Source organism: Talpa occidentalis, unplaced genomic scaffold, assembly GCF_014898055.3.
Source record: "Talpa occidentalis isolate TD23 unplaced genomic scaffold, MPIMG_talOcc4v2.1 talOcc4.12, whole genome shotgun sequence".
Taxonomy (NCBI): Eukaryota; Metazoa; Chordata; class Mammalia; order Eulipotyphla; family Talpidae; genus Talpa; species Talpa occidentalis.
The window spans coordinates 5,078,316-5,092,562 of record NW_023601212.1 but is presented as its reverse complement, the minus strand read 5'-3'; the positions used below and the strand labels follow the sequence as shown (position 1 = coordinate 5,092,562).

The 14,247-nt window shown below is 65.0% G+C and overlaps 1 protein-coding gene across 3 annotated transcripts; it reads right to left on the bottom strand.

Annotated features, from left to right (window-relative positions):
* Nucleotides 1-840: 840 nt before the first annotated feature.
* Nucleotides 841-14,182, bottom strand: CAMSAP3 (calmodulin regulated spectrin associated protein family member 3). 3 transcript variants are annotated; one of them, XM_037504818.2, is made up of 19 exons: nucleotides 13,882-14,182; nucleotides 9,052-9,305; nucleotides 8,529-8,651; nucleotides 8,356-8,451; nucleotides 8,159-8,191; nucleotides 7,325-7,372; nucleotides 6,932-7,070; nucleotides 6,273-6,412; nucleotides 6,094-6,187; nucleotides 5,962-6,016; nucleotides 5,747-5,820; nucleotides 5,398-5,467; nucleotides 3,833-5,300; nucleotides 2,892-3,031; nucleotides 2,522-2,811; nucleotides 2,024-2,123; nucleotides 1,656-1,768; nucleotides 1,462-1,580; nucleotides 841-1,387 (listed from the first exon to the last, which is right to left on the bottom strand). In XM_037504818.2, the coding sequence occupies exons 1-19, from the start codon at nucleotides 14,027-14,029 to the stop codon at nucleotides 1,082-1,084; spliced, it is 3,810 nt and encodes a 1,269-aa protein (XP_037360715.1). In that variant the 5' UTR covers nucleotides 14,030-14,182; the 3' UTR covers nucleotides 841-1,081. The 3 variants fall into 3 exon arrangements, with proteins under 3 accessions (XP_037360715.1, XP_037360716.1, XP_037360717.1); XM_037504819.1 differs by lacking the exon at nucleotides 8,159-8,191 and having other exon boundaries at nucleotides 13,882-14,029; XM_037504820.2 differs by lacking the exons at nucleotides 7,325-7,372; nucleotides 8,159-8,191.
* Nucleotides 14,183-14,247: the final 65 nt, after the last annotated feature.

Sequence of the window (14,247 nt, the reverse complement as noted above, 5' to 3'; positions counted from 1 at the left end):
TGGTCAAAAGGACCCATCTCCCAGTGGGAGAAGATAGGCCAGAGCGCTTTGGAGGCAGGCCCTACTTTCTACCCCTGGGCTGTGGCCAGGAGCTAGACCAGCTGTGGGCCTCAGCCCGGGTGTGGCCTCAGTCTTAAGCTCTGGGAAGCCACGATCAGGCTCTGAGCTATTAAGGAATTTTAAGCGTTGAAGGGCATAATCAGATTTGTGCCCTGATCAGGTCACGCAGGCTGCCGTGGAGGATTGATGTGGGGAGGCCTAGATCGCCGGCTGGGGTGGTCAGGGGGGCAGAGGGACGTGAGCTGGAAGAGGGCTTGCGCAGTGTTGGTGGCGTCAGGGGAGCTCGTCCCGTGCCTAGCACACCTCAGCCACCGGGAGAGCCGGTGGCGTAGGTCCTACCTGAGATGTCCAGTGTTTTCTGCCAAGGAGGAAGCCGGACCCTCAGATGTGGAGCCTAGAGGAGACACAGTGGGGATCCCTGTCCTGACACGGTCACTGAGCCCAGAAACAGGGCGGGCGACTAGAGCGCGCGAGTGTAGCGTTGGCCCAGGGCCCGGACCAGGAAGGCCAGCAGCCACCCCGGAGCGGGGAGGGAAATGAGGCAAGTGGGGGCTGGCCTGCGGCCTCGTGTGGCTTAGGGGCAGCTGAGTAGCAGTCACGGGCACTGGCAGGGACGTCGTGCCAGACCTTGGCAGAAGTGGTATCGGGGCCCTGGAGGGGAGGTGGAAGAGAGACTGGAGGGGTTCAGCAGAGAACAGAGACGTAGCCAGTGGGTGCGGAAACCCGGAAGCAGCGAGGTCGCGCGACCCAGCCCGCCCCCGGAGCTGACAGCGCTCGAGCTCTCTTTAAATTATTTTATTCAAGAAGGCAGGAGGACAGACAGGGGACTGAGCTGAGCCCTGAGTCCCTGAACCTCCCAGCTCAGCCCCCACAGCAGGACAGGACAAAAATTAAGGGGCGGGGTCTCCAGCCCCACCCAGACAAAGTTGGGGACAGACAGGACCCAGGAATACCAACTGTCCTCCAGGAGGGCGATGGCCGGAGCACGCGGGGCCCGGCCTGCGGACCACCCAGGACGGAGCTATTTGGGGGTGTTGCCACCCTTCTTGGGAGTCGTGGGTTTCTTGCTCTGCCAGAGGTGTCCCTGGATAGTGAAGGCATCCACGCTCATGGACATGGTCTTGGCAGGGATCTGAGTGAAGCGCTTGCGGTCCGAGTTGTACTTGTAGATGCCCTCGACCATGGCGGGCGTGACCGTGCGCGGGCCGTAGCCTGTCAGCCGGGATAGCTCCTCCGTCTCCCCTGACAGCGTGTAGAGGGCCCGGAACTGGCAGCTTGAGTCCCGGAAGAGGATCAGGAAGTGGTTGGCCTTGCTCTTCTCAATTTCCTGGTGGGCAGAAGCGGTCAGCCAGGCGGCGGGCCACCGGTGTCCCGCCAGCCCCCCTCGCCGGGCGGGCTTACCTCAAGGATGCGGTTTTTCTGGGGCTCGTTCACCTTGCCCGCCAGGCAGCAATGTGACAGGGCGTTGTGGATGATGAACTTGTTGGACTTGGCGCTGGGCTCTTTGTACAGCCGTGGGCCTGAGGGGCGGGGCTGTCAGCCGGCACAGCTGGGGAACTGGGCAGCCCAGGGGTCACCCCCGAAGTCCCACCTACCTGTGTACTCAGGCACTGATGCAGGGGAGGAGGCGTTGCTGCCATTCTCCCAGTCGCGCTCGCGGCTGCCGGGTAGGCGGCTGGGGGACATGAGGCCAGATGGGGAGGGAGCCCTGGGGGGAGCGGGTAGGAATGTGATCAGGGGTGGGGGGAGTTAAGCCAGACACCCTGCCGAGCAGGCGCTGCACAGGCACGGGCACTCCATGCTCCCGACCCACACAGCCCTTGTGCAGCCCCGTCCTCAGTGAGACAGGCGCGCTGGGCGCAGAGGAGCACATGGCTCCAGTTGCACACGCGCACCCGTGTCCTCCCGCTGGCAAGGCAGGCTGACCACAGCAGTCAGAAGCACCTACCCAGGGCAAACTCACCGAGACGTGGGCCTCTTCACACCTAGGTTATTGGGGGCCTCGTTGGCCACGGTTGACAGCGACAGGGTGGACTGTGAATAGACCTTGCTGAGTCGAGAGCCTGGGAGCAGAGGGTATTGGGTCAGGCCCCACCCGAACACCCCTAACCTCCGCAAATGCCCAAGGGGCCTTAACCTGGCAGGCTGTGGAGGGAACACGGGCTCAGCCTGGGCCAAGAACCTCACCCCATGCAGCTCCCACTGGGAATCTATCCCCCCAACCCCTGCAAAAAAAAAAAAAAAAAAAACAGCCCAGGGGCCTTCATCCATTAATCCATGGAGAAAACAGCTGTGCCCGTCACGCCTAACCCCACTGCACACCCCACAGCCTTCTCAGGCGCTTACCAGGCAGGCAGGGGACAAAGGCCCCTAGCACCCCATACGCCTAGCCCCACTCTACCCCTGCATGTATAGCCTCCCGCTCCCCATGTACTTGGGCTGGGGGGAGGGAGTGGCTCACCCAGTAGGCCTCGGGCTGGGCTGCGCGCCAGGGCGGAGTCATCACAACAACCGGAGCGTGGCCGGGGGGCCCTCCGCCCGCCCCGACCTGGCCCCCCGGACCCTGAGGCCCGCGGCCGCAGCACCTTATCCAGGTCATCCATCAGCTTCAGCTGGGCCCGCCGCTCGTACTCAAGCCTGGTGAACTCCCCCCGCCTGGGGCCCACCTCCTCCTCGGCTGGGGCCCGAGCAGCAGGGGCGGCAGGACCTGGGGGCGCTGGGGCGCCAAGGACCGCCTCTTCCTGGGCCAGCCTGAAAATCAAGGGGAGTCAGGCAGTCAGGTGCATCACGGGGTCGCTGGGGCAAGGGTCCGGGGTCGGGCCCAGGCTCACCGGGCAGCCTCCTCCCTCCGCTGCTCCTTCTCAGCCTCCTGCCACTGCTTCCGCCGCCGCGCCTCCTCCGCCCGCCGCTGCTGCCGCTCCAGCAGGCTGGCCCGCTTTTGGGCCATCTCATCCTCAGGCTTGTCTTCATCCTGGGGGCAGGACCGAGGCCAGCTGCCATCCCTTCTCTAGTCTGGCCCCAGCAACGCGGCCTGCCTGCTGCTCACGGCCCTTCCTTTTCTGTAACTGATCTGAAGGCACTCGGGGCCTGCGCTGCGCACCCCCACCCGGGTCTGGCCGGCCTGGGCGCCGCTCACACAGCCCAGCAGCGACCACCAGCAGAAGCAGCTGCTGCCACGTGGGCAGGAGCCTATCCCAGCCGGGAGGCACCAAGTGGGGCTTCCTGGAGGAAGCAACTACAGAGAATGGGTAGGGGTAAGGGAAAGGAGAGCCTCCCAGGCAGAGAAAAGAGCAGCACAAGCATCCCACGGCCAGGATGAGTTCGGGGTGGCCAGAGCCCAGGCCGTGGGGTGGACTCCCAAACCACAGAAGGGGACGAGGGGGACAAGGTCCAGTTTGCAGTTTTCAAAAATGCTCACTTGGCCAGGGATTGGGGGCGGGGGAGAGGCTAGTCAGGATGGAACTGCAGGTATCCAGGCAGCCCCGCTGGGCAGCCGCAATGATGGGGGTGAGCGATGAGACAGAGGAGCGGGGAAGGGGAACCCTAAAGCCAGGAGGGGCGGGGTGCCCTGGACCGTCCACTCACCCCATCCAGCCATTCCTCTACCTCTAGCCACCCACCCCCTTTGTCAATCTGTCAGCCGCTCTCGTTCACCCACCCGGCCACGCACCTGCCCAGCTATGGGAAACGCCCTATCCATCCGCGCCCCCCCAGCTCCGTGACTACCCAGCCAGCCGCCTGGCCCTTCTCCCCCACCTCAGGCCACACTCACCTTATAGAAGAACCCCAGTCCAGCGCGGGGCTCCCCCTCGGAGGAGGCCTCTTCCTCCAAGGAATCCTCAGCACCGGGGGGGCTCCCTTCCCCCTCGTCCTCAGCCGAGGGCTCTTCCAGGCTCCCCAGCGGGATCTCGATGAGGCCGGGCCGGGCCGCAGGCTCCTCGGGAGATGGGCCCTCCGCCAGGAGGATGGAGGAGCGCGTCTGCACAGGCACCTGGCTCGGGGAGAACTTCCGCAGGTGGGGGAGGCTGTCAACATCGTTGGGGGGGGTGAGCACCCTCGTCAGGGGCGCCAGCCGCAGCTCCACGGGCCGTGCGTGTTTTGGGCTGCGAGGCGTCGGGCTGGGGCCTGGCCCGGGGCTGCGCCGGGCAGCTGGGGCGCGCCGGGCAGGGCTCGGGGATGCCACTTTGGGGCCAGTCGTGGGGCCGGGGATGACCCATGCAGCAGGTGGCGGGGCGGGCGCAGGGGTCTCCTGGGGGGCCAGGAGCCGCTGCTGCTGGTCCGTGAGCCTCTGCATGTCCCGTTGCAGCGAGCTCAGCGCCGCACTCAGCTTGCTGACGGCGCGGTTGTAGTCCCCCAGCCCCTCCGGGGGCACCGGGCCGAGTTCAGGTGAGAAGGTCACCACCTTGGGCCGTGGGGATGGCTCGCCCTGGCCCTCGCCTGACGGTCGTTCCCCACCAGGGGCCAGACCAGTTTCCACCTCTGCCTCCACCTCCCCTCCAGCCTCCCGTGGCTGCACCTGCAGGAAAGCGCTCTTGCCCAGGCGCTGGCGGTGCTTGGCAAAGATGGCCTCAATCCGGCGCTTCTGAGCCTCTATGGCCCGCCGTTTCTCCTCCAGCCGGGCACCAAGCTCACTCATTTCCGAGCTCAGGGCCTCAGGGGCTGCCGGGACGGCCTCTGGGTACCCCACCCCGGCCTCAGTCTCAGCCTTTACCAGCTGCTTCTTGCGCTCGGCGAAGCTGGTCATCTTCACTTCAGAACTGTTGGCTGCTGGGGACAAAGCAACGGCCTTCGGGGACCCCTCAGATGGGGCCAGGGGCTTCGATACCTCCCCGGCTGGGCAGGAAGGTGGTTTCAAGGGGACCTCAGGGTGGGGCAAGTAGGTGGGTGCTTTGGTGGGCCCATCGGGCAGCGGTTTTGAGGCCCCCTCAGGTGGGTACGGGGAGGCCAGTGGCAGTTTGGAGGGCCCCTCAGGGGAGTGGAGGTAGAAGCTGCCGTCGGCAGCCCCGTCGGGCAGCAGCCGGGGCTCAGCACTGTGGATGATCTGCAGGGCCTCCTCAATGGTGGGCAGGTCACCAGGCTCCGGGGCTGGCTGGGCGGGGGTCCGGGCTGGTGCAGGGCGTGGAGGGCCCAGGCTGTCGGAGCTGACAGAGCGGAGGAGCACGGGGTCTCCCATGACGACGTCCACGTCGCTGTCCAGGCCAAAGGGAGTGCTGAACGACACAGCCTGGGAGAGGGGACGGCTGGGCGGCCGGAGGGAGGGGTCAGCCCCTGGGACACGCCTCGGCCCCCCGCCCCGGTCCAGCCTGCTCCCTGGCTGGGCCCGTGAGATGCACTCACCTGAGCTGCCGGTTCCAGGCCTTGCCGAGGGCCTCCATGTGCGACATTGATGGGGAGGACTTCAAGGAGCCTGGGGAGGAGTCACAGTGGTCACTCACGGCTCACCTTGGGGTCACTGGGGACTCTGGGGTGAGCCAGGGCATGTCACTGGGCGAGTCACTGATGGGTCATTATGTGGACAGAGGGCTGGAGCCATTCAGGGTCACGAAGGGGTCCTATTGAGCCACTGGGAGGGCACTGTGGGGGCCAGAGAATGCTGCCACTGAGGGGCCAGAGGGACCCAGCGGAGGGGTCAGCTGGGGTAGTCTTCTGTGGTCCCAGGTAGCGACCAGACATCACCCGCCTTCACCTGTAGATCCACGGAGTGGGGACTGGGGGCCACCAGGTGACAGGAGTGGATGGCGGAAGTTGAAGACAGGAGAGCTGCCAAGAGATGCACAGTGGCTACAGGACCCCTCCCCTGCCTCTCCCAGGGGTGGAGCAGTGTCCCCCAGCCCCACCCCGGCACCCCACGAGGAGGAGACGCCCATCCATTGGTGGAGACTCAGCCAACGGGAATCGTACCTGCTGCCGCTGCTGTTCTGGGGGGTGGAGGTCTCTGCGGCCCGGGGGGAGGCAGCTGCAGCACAGGGGAGAGTCAGGCAGGGTCTGGCCCTCACCCCCCACCCCTGCCCCAGGGCCCAGGCTGGGCCTCACCATGTCCGTCAGGCAGGTCCTTGGCCTGCACAAAGTCAGGTTTCAGCACCTCAAAGCACATGAACATCTCAGCGAGCAGCACCACCAGGTTGATCTGGAAGCGGAAGGCAGGGTCAGTCAACAGACGCCCACAGCACCGGACACCCGCCCAGGCCTCCGTGACCCTCAGGAGGCCTTACCTTAAGGGGCGGTGGGACATAAAGCAGGTCCTCAAGGGACAGCGGGCAGCCCCGGGGGAGGCGGGAAGCACAGAAGTCCTGCACCAGCTGGAGGTTGTACAGGCTGTCCGCCACAGACATGGGGTCCTTGAGACATATCTCTGCAAGGACAAAACGCCTGGGTTCCTGGCTCTGCGGGGTGGGGCAGAGCCCCGGGGAAGCCAGAACCAGCTGAGGGCCAGGGCTGCTGCTGGGTGCCCTTCACACGTGGGGACCGTCGCCAGCTGTTGCTCAGGCCTCTGCTATTCCCACTGCCTAGAGCATTAGTCCTCCAAGAACTGAACTCAAAAAGCGACTCTAACCAGTCGTCAAGGTGTCTAACATCCAGAAAGTTCTTGAAATTATTCCTCTTCCAACTAGAACGTGAGCCGCCCAAGGTCAGGGAAATGGCTACTATTCTCGCCCGGCCAGGCGCACAGTGTGCACTCTGTACGTGTCTGCGGCAAGAATGACTTCTATGAAGTGCAGAGAGGCTTAGCCACCTTGACGGTCACACAGCTGTCAGGAGGAGAGCGGTTCAATATGCCAGGGCATGCACGGCGTGGCACCACTCGGGCAAAGCTGGGTCTGCGGACACCTGGCTCCTGAGGATGGCGTCTGGCCCAGGCCCATTCACTCACCCTCAAGTCGCAACAACTGGGGACAGTAGCAGTGGATCGTGGTCGCCAGCGCGGCCCCACTTGCCAGGTCCTGGAGGCCAGTCACAGCCGGAAAGCAGGGGGCACGGCGGGCAACAGCGCGGTCCTTTCGGTACCGGATCTGTGGGTGGGAACCAAGTCAGGTCAGCGGTCGGGCTGCCTCCAGATCAGTGGTCATGCAGGCCCGGTCGGGATGCCTGGGGTTCCCATCAGGAGGGGGCGTGAAGCCGGGGGTCCCAGAGCCAGAGTGGGGGGCCAGCCTGGAGCAGGGGAAGGGCAGCAGCAAGAGGCAGTGGCGATGTCTGCGAGCAGCCAGGCCAGCAGCGGGGGCCGGGGGCAGGGACTCCTGGGACCCCAGGGTGGGGGATACATTACCATGGGGGGTTTGCTCCCCGACTCCTTCAAACAGAAGGCAATTGCGTGCTGGGGGGAGAGGAGCAGCCGTCAGCAGGGTGGGAGGGGTGCTGACTTGCTGGGCCCCCAAGCACACCTCCAGCGGAGAGGGAAGCCCTGAGCCCTGGCTGTCCAGCACCCTGACTGTGCTCTGGCCGGCTTTGGGGGCCCCAGCTCCTCCCAGCCCAGAGGGACCCCACAGCCTCCCATGCAAGGAATCCTCCCACAAAAGACCCAGCTTGGGGAGGGGATGTGGAAGCAGGCAGGCAGGCCAGAACCCCCCCAACCCAGGCCCCAGGGTGGAGAGGAGGCCCCAGAGTGAGCAAAGGTAGACCCCATCTAGCCCAAAGCCTCCCCAACTTGCAGAGGTCACTGTCCCCATTTTGTGCATCAAGGATGGGTGCCCCCCCCACCACAGCTGGGATTTGCCTTAGGGAAGCTGGGGTCTCAGAAAGGTCCTCTGACCATCTTCTGGACTTGAGAGTCCTTCTCCTGGTGTGTGTGGGGGGGCTCCTCCATGTATCCTGCCCAGGTGTCTCATGAACTCAGGTCTCCCCACCTGAGCTAAGGGCTGAGGGGATTCTGCCCCTCTTGACTAACAGCAGGGGAGGTTCATCCCCCGTCGGTTAACTGGGGAGGGGTCGCCCCTCTCATAACAGTGGAGATTCCCTCTCTGGGTTCACCCTGGGCCAGGTTGCACCTACTTTGCTCACAGCTGGGGAGGGGAAGAGAGAGCAGACAGGCAGGCGGAACAGACACAGACAGACAAAGCAACAAGCGGGCAGGCAGATGAGGCAGAGAGACAGCCCCACTTACAGGAACCAGCTTCCAGTACCAGCGTGTGGGGCACTGATGCCAGAGAGGCAGAGAGAGGAGCAGCGGGAGTGGGCACAGTGGGGAGGGCAGGCAGAGAGAGAGAGAGAGTCACTCCAGCCCCCCACCACGGTAACGGCCACCCGACCACCCCGCCCTCCGATTATCTGCCCCCCATCTGCCCACTGCCCTAGTCTCACCGAGGGCTGTACCGGGGCCACCCCATCTGCGGGCGCCGAGGGGGACGCTCTCTGGGCAGCTTCCTGCTCGGTCTTTTCCTGCAGCCGACGGATGGTCTGGGGGCAGGAAGAGCTCAGTTCCCTGGCACTGGGCCACCCAGGCCCCCAGCCCTTTCCTGCCCAACCCAACCTACCGTGTCCACCCAGAAGAGGAGCTTGTGCTCCAAGCTGGCCAGGGCCAAAGGACCGGGCAGCGTCTTTGTCCACTCAAAGGCGAAGGCAACCATGAGGGCGTCAATGACCGCCAAGTGAGCTCCCTGTGGGCCAAGGGCCGAAGGGTGAGGTCAGGGCTTGGGCGGAGGCTCCGGAGAGAGCGTTGGCGGTGGAGGGAGCTTGAGGTGGGGAGGGCCAGTGGCTGGGGCCTCAGGGAAGGTGTGGGGCCAGCGGCCTGGAAGAGCCACTTCTCCCGGGGACAGGGGAGATGCCCTGTTGTCAGGGGGGCAGCGTGCTGCCCTCTGGGATGAGCCAGTCCCATCAGGAAGAACTTTGAGACAGTGCCAGGCGGCCAGAAGAGAGGTGCTTGGGGGAGGTCAGGCCTGGTGGGCGGGGCCTGTGGCTGGGCGGGGCCTGTAGATGAGGCGGGGCCTGTGGGTGGGCGGGGCCTGCAGGTGGGGCGGTGTCTGTGGGGGCGTGGCCTGCAGATGGGGCGGGGCCTACCATGAGGATCGGCTGGTGCCGCAGGTCGGCCTCCTGCACCGGGCGCTCGGGCAGCGCGGGCACCGTGCCCCTCCGGGCCAGCAGGGCCAGCAGCGCGGAGGGACTGGGGGGTGTCTCGAGCTGCGGCAGGGCCTGCCGCCAGGCCCGGCAGTAGAGCTCGGCCGAGAGCAGCAGCCGCGTCACGGGGGGCTTCACATGCTCCTGCGCGTACTGGTCGGTGTAGAAGGGCTCCCACAGCTCCGAGGGCACGTGCTCTGGAAGGGCGGGGGCGGGGGTTGGTCAGGACCAGCGGGCCGCACCCCCACATGCACATACGATGACATGGCTCTGATTAAGGGGGGGTGTCTGGGCAAGGGAGGACGCCGAAGGCCCTGGGCTGAGACAGAGGGCAGGTGAGGAGTGGCCGGGAAGGGACGGGGGCTCCACGGGCAGGCTGCCCAGGGAACCTGGCAGCACCGGGGTGGAGGTGGCAAGCCTAGGACTTGCTGCTGCTCCCAGGACTGCAGGGCTGGATGCTTAGGGGGAGCGTCACCCAACCCCAGAGAAGGTCAGTGACAACATCATCACTTATCTGATCTCTCTGGGGCCTGAAGCCTCCCAATAGCCCCAGGAGGAGCGGCCTGCACAGCTGGCAATTGCACTTCACAGGTGAGGAAACCCAGGCACAGAAAGGAAAGTAACCAGCCCCGGGCCACACAGCTCAATGCTAGCGCTGAGATTGGAGGCCAGACCTGACTCTACCCTCCCCTGGGGCTGGAGGCGCTACGGAGTGGGGAGTGACGTGGGGGCTCCAGAGCAAGGGGCGGGCAAGGCGGACAGCTGCAGCCCCTCTGAGTGGCTGGGAGTGGTCAGAACTTGGGGAAAGGAGGAGGAAGATGGGGAAGAGGGTGGTAACCAATGGGGGTAGAGGAGAGGCAGCAGGTGAGGGGCAGCGGCTGAGCGTGGGGCCGGGGTTCAGGAGGACAGTGAGAGCCTGTCACGGAGGCAGCCATGAAAACCCAGAGTGAAAAGGAGCCGGGCAGGGGAAGAGGAGGCTTGAGGAAGCCCCATGTGGAAGGGGGGTGGCAGTGTCCCAGGTGGGACCAGAGGGCGGGAAGGAGAAAGAGCAGAATAAGCCACCAGAAGATAAGGTGGGGTCAAGGAAGAGGCGGCGGAGGCCAACATGGGGACCTACCCTCATAGGGGCCTTCCAAGGAGACCCCCACTCTATTCTAGTCAGAGCAATGGTTTTGTACATTGGGGTTTTGTGTACTTGAAAGAATGAAAGGGGCAGGAATTCTCTTCCTCAAAAACAGCCTTGCTCAGCTGTCCCTCCTGCCAGAGACATCCTGCCCTCACCCACAGGGGCCAGGCGTCCTGGCCTCGGTCCCTCCCTGCCCCCTCAGCTCTTCCCTCACACCCTAAACTATACCCACCTTCCCATTCACGCCCTGCCTGTGTCACCTGTGCCTCTCGGCTCTGCTCCTTGAAAGAAGAGCCCTCCAGGTCCCACTCCCTCCCAGCGCCCGCCAACCTCTCCCGCCTCCCCAGGCCAGCGGCGGCCATCCAGCACACATTGCAGGCCTGTATCTCGCCTGGGCTCAGCGCCCAGCACCTCCTCCTTCCGGAAGCCTCCCTACGGGCCTCCCAGTTTCCACTTCTCTGTCTCCCACCACTCAAGCCTGGCCTCCCCTGCACATGGCCCTCGACGCTGGGCTACTCATGACTCTGAGGGGCCCAGTGAACGGACACCCCCACACCAGGGTGGCTTCCATGCACACTAGCACTGCCACTCACTGGGCCCAGGCCATGCCCAAGCCTGTGGGCATCTGCTCCAAACTTGCTCCTTTTCTCTGGCCCCACCCCAGGGAGAAAGCACCTCTCCTTGCTCGCTCTCCAACATCCAATCTGTCCTGTGGCATCTCCCGACACTCCCCAAACCCTCCTCCCTATCTCCCCAGCCCCTGGTTATTTCCTGTTCCCATCAGCAAAATTAAGCAAGTTTCTTTCCTGCAGGAATCGTCAGGGCCTTCATGATAAAAAAAAAAACAAAAAACAAAACCTAGCTGGAGCTACAGAAGCAAGTATTAATCAAGCACTTCCTCCCCAGCGTCTCTTCCCCTTGGCATTGGCATCTGGGGCTGAATAATTCTTTGTGTTCAGCAGGGAGGGCGGCGGGACTGTCCTGGACATTGTAAGATGTTGAGCAGAATCCCTGGGCTCTACACACTCATGCCAACAGCACCCTCTTCCTAAACAGTGGCCACCAGCCACATCTGCAGACACTGCCCACTGTCTCCTAAGAGGCAACGCCGGTTGAGACCATCGCTCCGCCGCGGAGCGCCGAAGGGAGAGCAGAGCTGTCCAATGGAGACGGCGCGAGGCACATGGCTTTACACTTTCTAGCAGCCACACGAAAAGGAAGTAACCAGTGCACGAATGCAGTCCTTAGGCACCCAACATATATCCACGCAGCACTAGTGAGACAGCTCACACTCCCTCCCGGACCAGGCCTTGTATCCACGTGTTTCCCGTCTGCAGCACTGGGTACCCCCCAGCACCGCGGCTGTGGCTCCAGTACCAGCGCAGCCCCAACGCCTGGCTGGGCCTCTTCCCGCTGTGCCCCCTCATGCATTCGCCTTCCCTCATCCCCGCTGTACAGAAGAGAAAACCAAGGCCCAGGGAGCAGCGGCAACTTTTGCTCCAGACCTCACAGCTACGGGCCCAGCCGACAGGAGCCCCGACACCCTGGGCGGCACCGCGATATTCCTAAGGCAAAAGGGGCAGCACGTGGTGGTCCCCAAACTTGCCAGAGGATGGCCTCTGTGCAGCCCACCTGCATTCCCACCCCGCCTCCTCACACCCACACCCAGGAGTGCCAGGACCACCTCCTTCCCCGGGCACCACTGTGCCTCTGACCTCACCTGGGCAGTTCCAAACACCTTCCATGGGGCCCCACGGCCCTCAGTTCCCCACCTAAGGCCTGAGAGGCCCTTCGTTTTCCTAGGTCCCCTCATCTCCCACCTCCTCTGGCCACCACCATGCCTTCTCTGACAACACTGTCGGTCCACACCCCAGGCCTCTGGCCCTAGGGTTCCTCCCTTGGCAAACTCCTACATAGCCGTTGGGGTTCCAGCCCTCCCTTCTGTGGGGCCCTCCCGTGCCCCCCGCCTGGCCCACTGCACACCTTGGCATCACAGCCCTTGTCACTCCAGCAGCGAAGTCAGGCTCATGTCCCGCCCCTTTCCCCTGCCCACCCCCTCCTCCCCTCTCCATCGCGCCCCGCCCTGCCAGCGTTGGTGGGGTCCCAGAGTTCATGAATGATGCGGAGTTGGGTTCCCACTTCCCTTCTGGGGTCTGGTGTCCCACCCTCCTTAGCCCCCTTGTTTAAAGCAGGTGAGTGGGGACAGACTGAACTTGACCCTCAGGTAGCAGCAGTCACTGGAAGGTGACCCTGGCTGCGCAGGGTTGGCGAGAACAGGTGAGTCAGGGCTTCTCCGAGGCCCTCACTTTCCTATCTGTAAAATGGGACTATAATTTCAGGCCTGTCTCCTGGCCAGGGGATGACGAATAATATTAACATTATTAATAAAAAAGCAGCCACTGATCACAGCACAGCATGCAATAATGTGTGCCGGGCAGTTTGAGGGGTTCTGTAGCGAGTCTCTGTCTCCCACCTCCCAGAAGCCCATGAGGAAGGTGTTGGGTCCCCATCACCAGACAGTGTGCAATAGATAAATGAGCTGATGAATGAATACCTTACAGAGGGGGGAACACTAAAGCTTAAAGGATTGGGAATCAGTCCACATTCTGGTGCAGGTGGGGATCACACCAATTCCCACAGTCAAGCCCCTGTGTCCTCACGGCTTCAAAACCTGGGGTGCAAGAGGCTAGGGCACACTTGAGTCCCAGCCCCCTACTTTTCTCAAGCAGATCCACCGAGGTGTCCCCAGAGTGGGCTCAGCATAAAGGGAGAAAGAGACAGGCTCAGGCAGAACCAAGTGTGGACAACTGTCACAGGGACCCACACCCAGAACTGGTTGATCTGGGGGGAGGAGGGCATGTGCTGTGCCCAGTCGGTGCCAAACCACTGGGCTGGACCAGAGGGAAGCGAGACTCAGACCTTAATTAACCAGCTCTTCCCCGCAGCCAGGGCCTGGCTCCCAGCTCTCCCTGGGGCCCTGACTGGCCATGCCCAGGGCCTCCAATCCTGGGGACCCACCCGCACCCTCTCCCCTTGGGGTGGCCCGCCTTCTGGTCACATGTGGGCCAGGGGGGAAGTGGAGACTCTGCCTCCTTGGGGGAAGCCCGCACCTGGACCCCCGCCCGGGTGACCCGAGCCATTTGCCTGCTCCAGGGACCGCCCGCCTCCTGGGCAAAATGGGGCGACATGTCACAGCTGCCGGGCGCCGGCCGGGCCAGGGACGCGAAAGAGGGGTTCGCAGGGCTCCGGTCGTCGCCCGCAGCACAGGCAGAGCCACCCCGGGCGTGCGTCCGGCGGGGGGAGGGGTCCTCGCGGCGCGTGATGTGAGTGTGTAAGGGGGGAGGGCGTGCGGGGAGCGGGCCTGGGGGGCGGGAGGCGGCCCTCCGGGAACCCCGGCCGGTCCGCAGACCCGGCCCGCTCACCTGGGGGCGGGGCGGCCGGGTCCCGCCGCGGCGCCGGGCCGCCGGCCCCACCCCCACCGCGCGCCCGCAGCCGGGCGGCCAAAGTCCGCGGCCGGCCGAGCAGGAAGCCCGGAGGCCCGGCGCCGCGGAGACCCAGCCCGGGCTCGGGCGGCCGCGCCATTGTTCCCGCGGCCCGGCCTCCGGCCCGCGCCCCGCCCCCCGCACCTGCCGCCCCCCGCCCGGTACCTGCGCCCCCGAACGCGGCCCGCAGCACCCACGCCAGGCTGGCCGCCGCCTTGGCCCGCGAGAAGTCGTACTGGTCCAGCGACTTGATCTCCGGCACCAGGAAGGTTCTCCGCAGCGGCCCGGGCCCCGGGGGCGCCGCCTCCACCATGGCGGCACCGGGGCTGCGGTGCCGGCTCCGCGCTCGCTCCGCCTGGGCAGTGCCGCGCTCGTCCCCGGGCCGGGCCCGCCGCCGCCGAGCCAGGTGCGGCCGCTCGCGCTCGCGACGCAGCGTCGGGCCCGCCCCGGGGCGGAGCCCAGGTGCGCCCCGCCCGCCCGGCCCCGACCTGGGCCCGCGCCGCCCCGCCCGCCGGCCCCTCGCCCGGGCGG

Coding starts and splice junctions, on each gene's coding strand:
- CAMSAP3 (XM_037504818.2), bottom strand. CDS start 14,029: ATGGTGGAGGCGGCGCCCCCGGGGCCCGGGCCGCTGCGGAGAACCTTC. Junction 2,812..2,891: donor CGGAGGGAGGAGGCTGCCCG/GTGAGCCTGGGC, acceptor CTTGATTTTCAG/GCTGGCCCAGGAAGAGGCGG. Junction 1,388..1,461: donor AGAAAAACCGCATCCTTGAG/GTAAGCCCGCCC, acceptor TCTGCCCACCAG/GAAATTGAGAAGAGCAAGGC.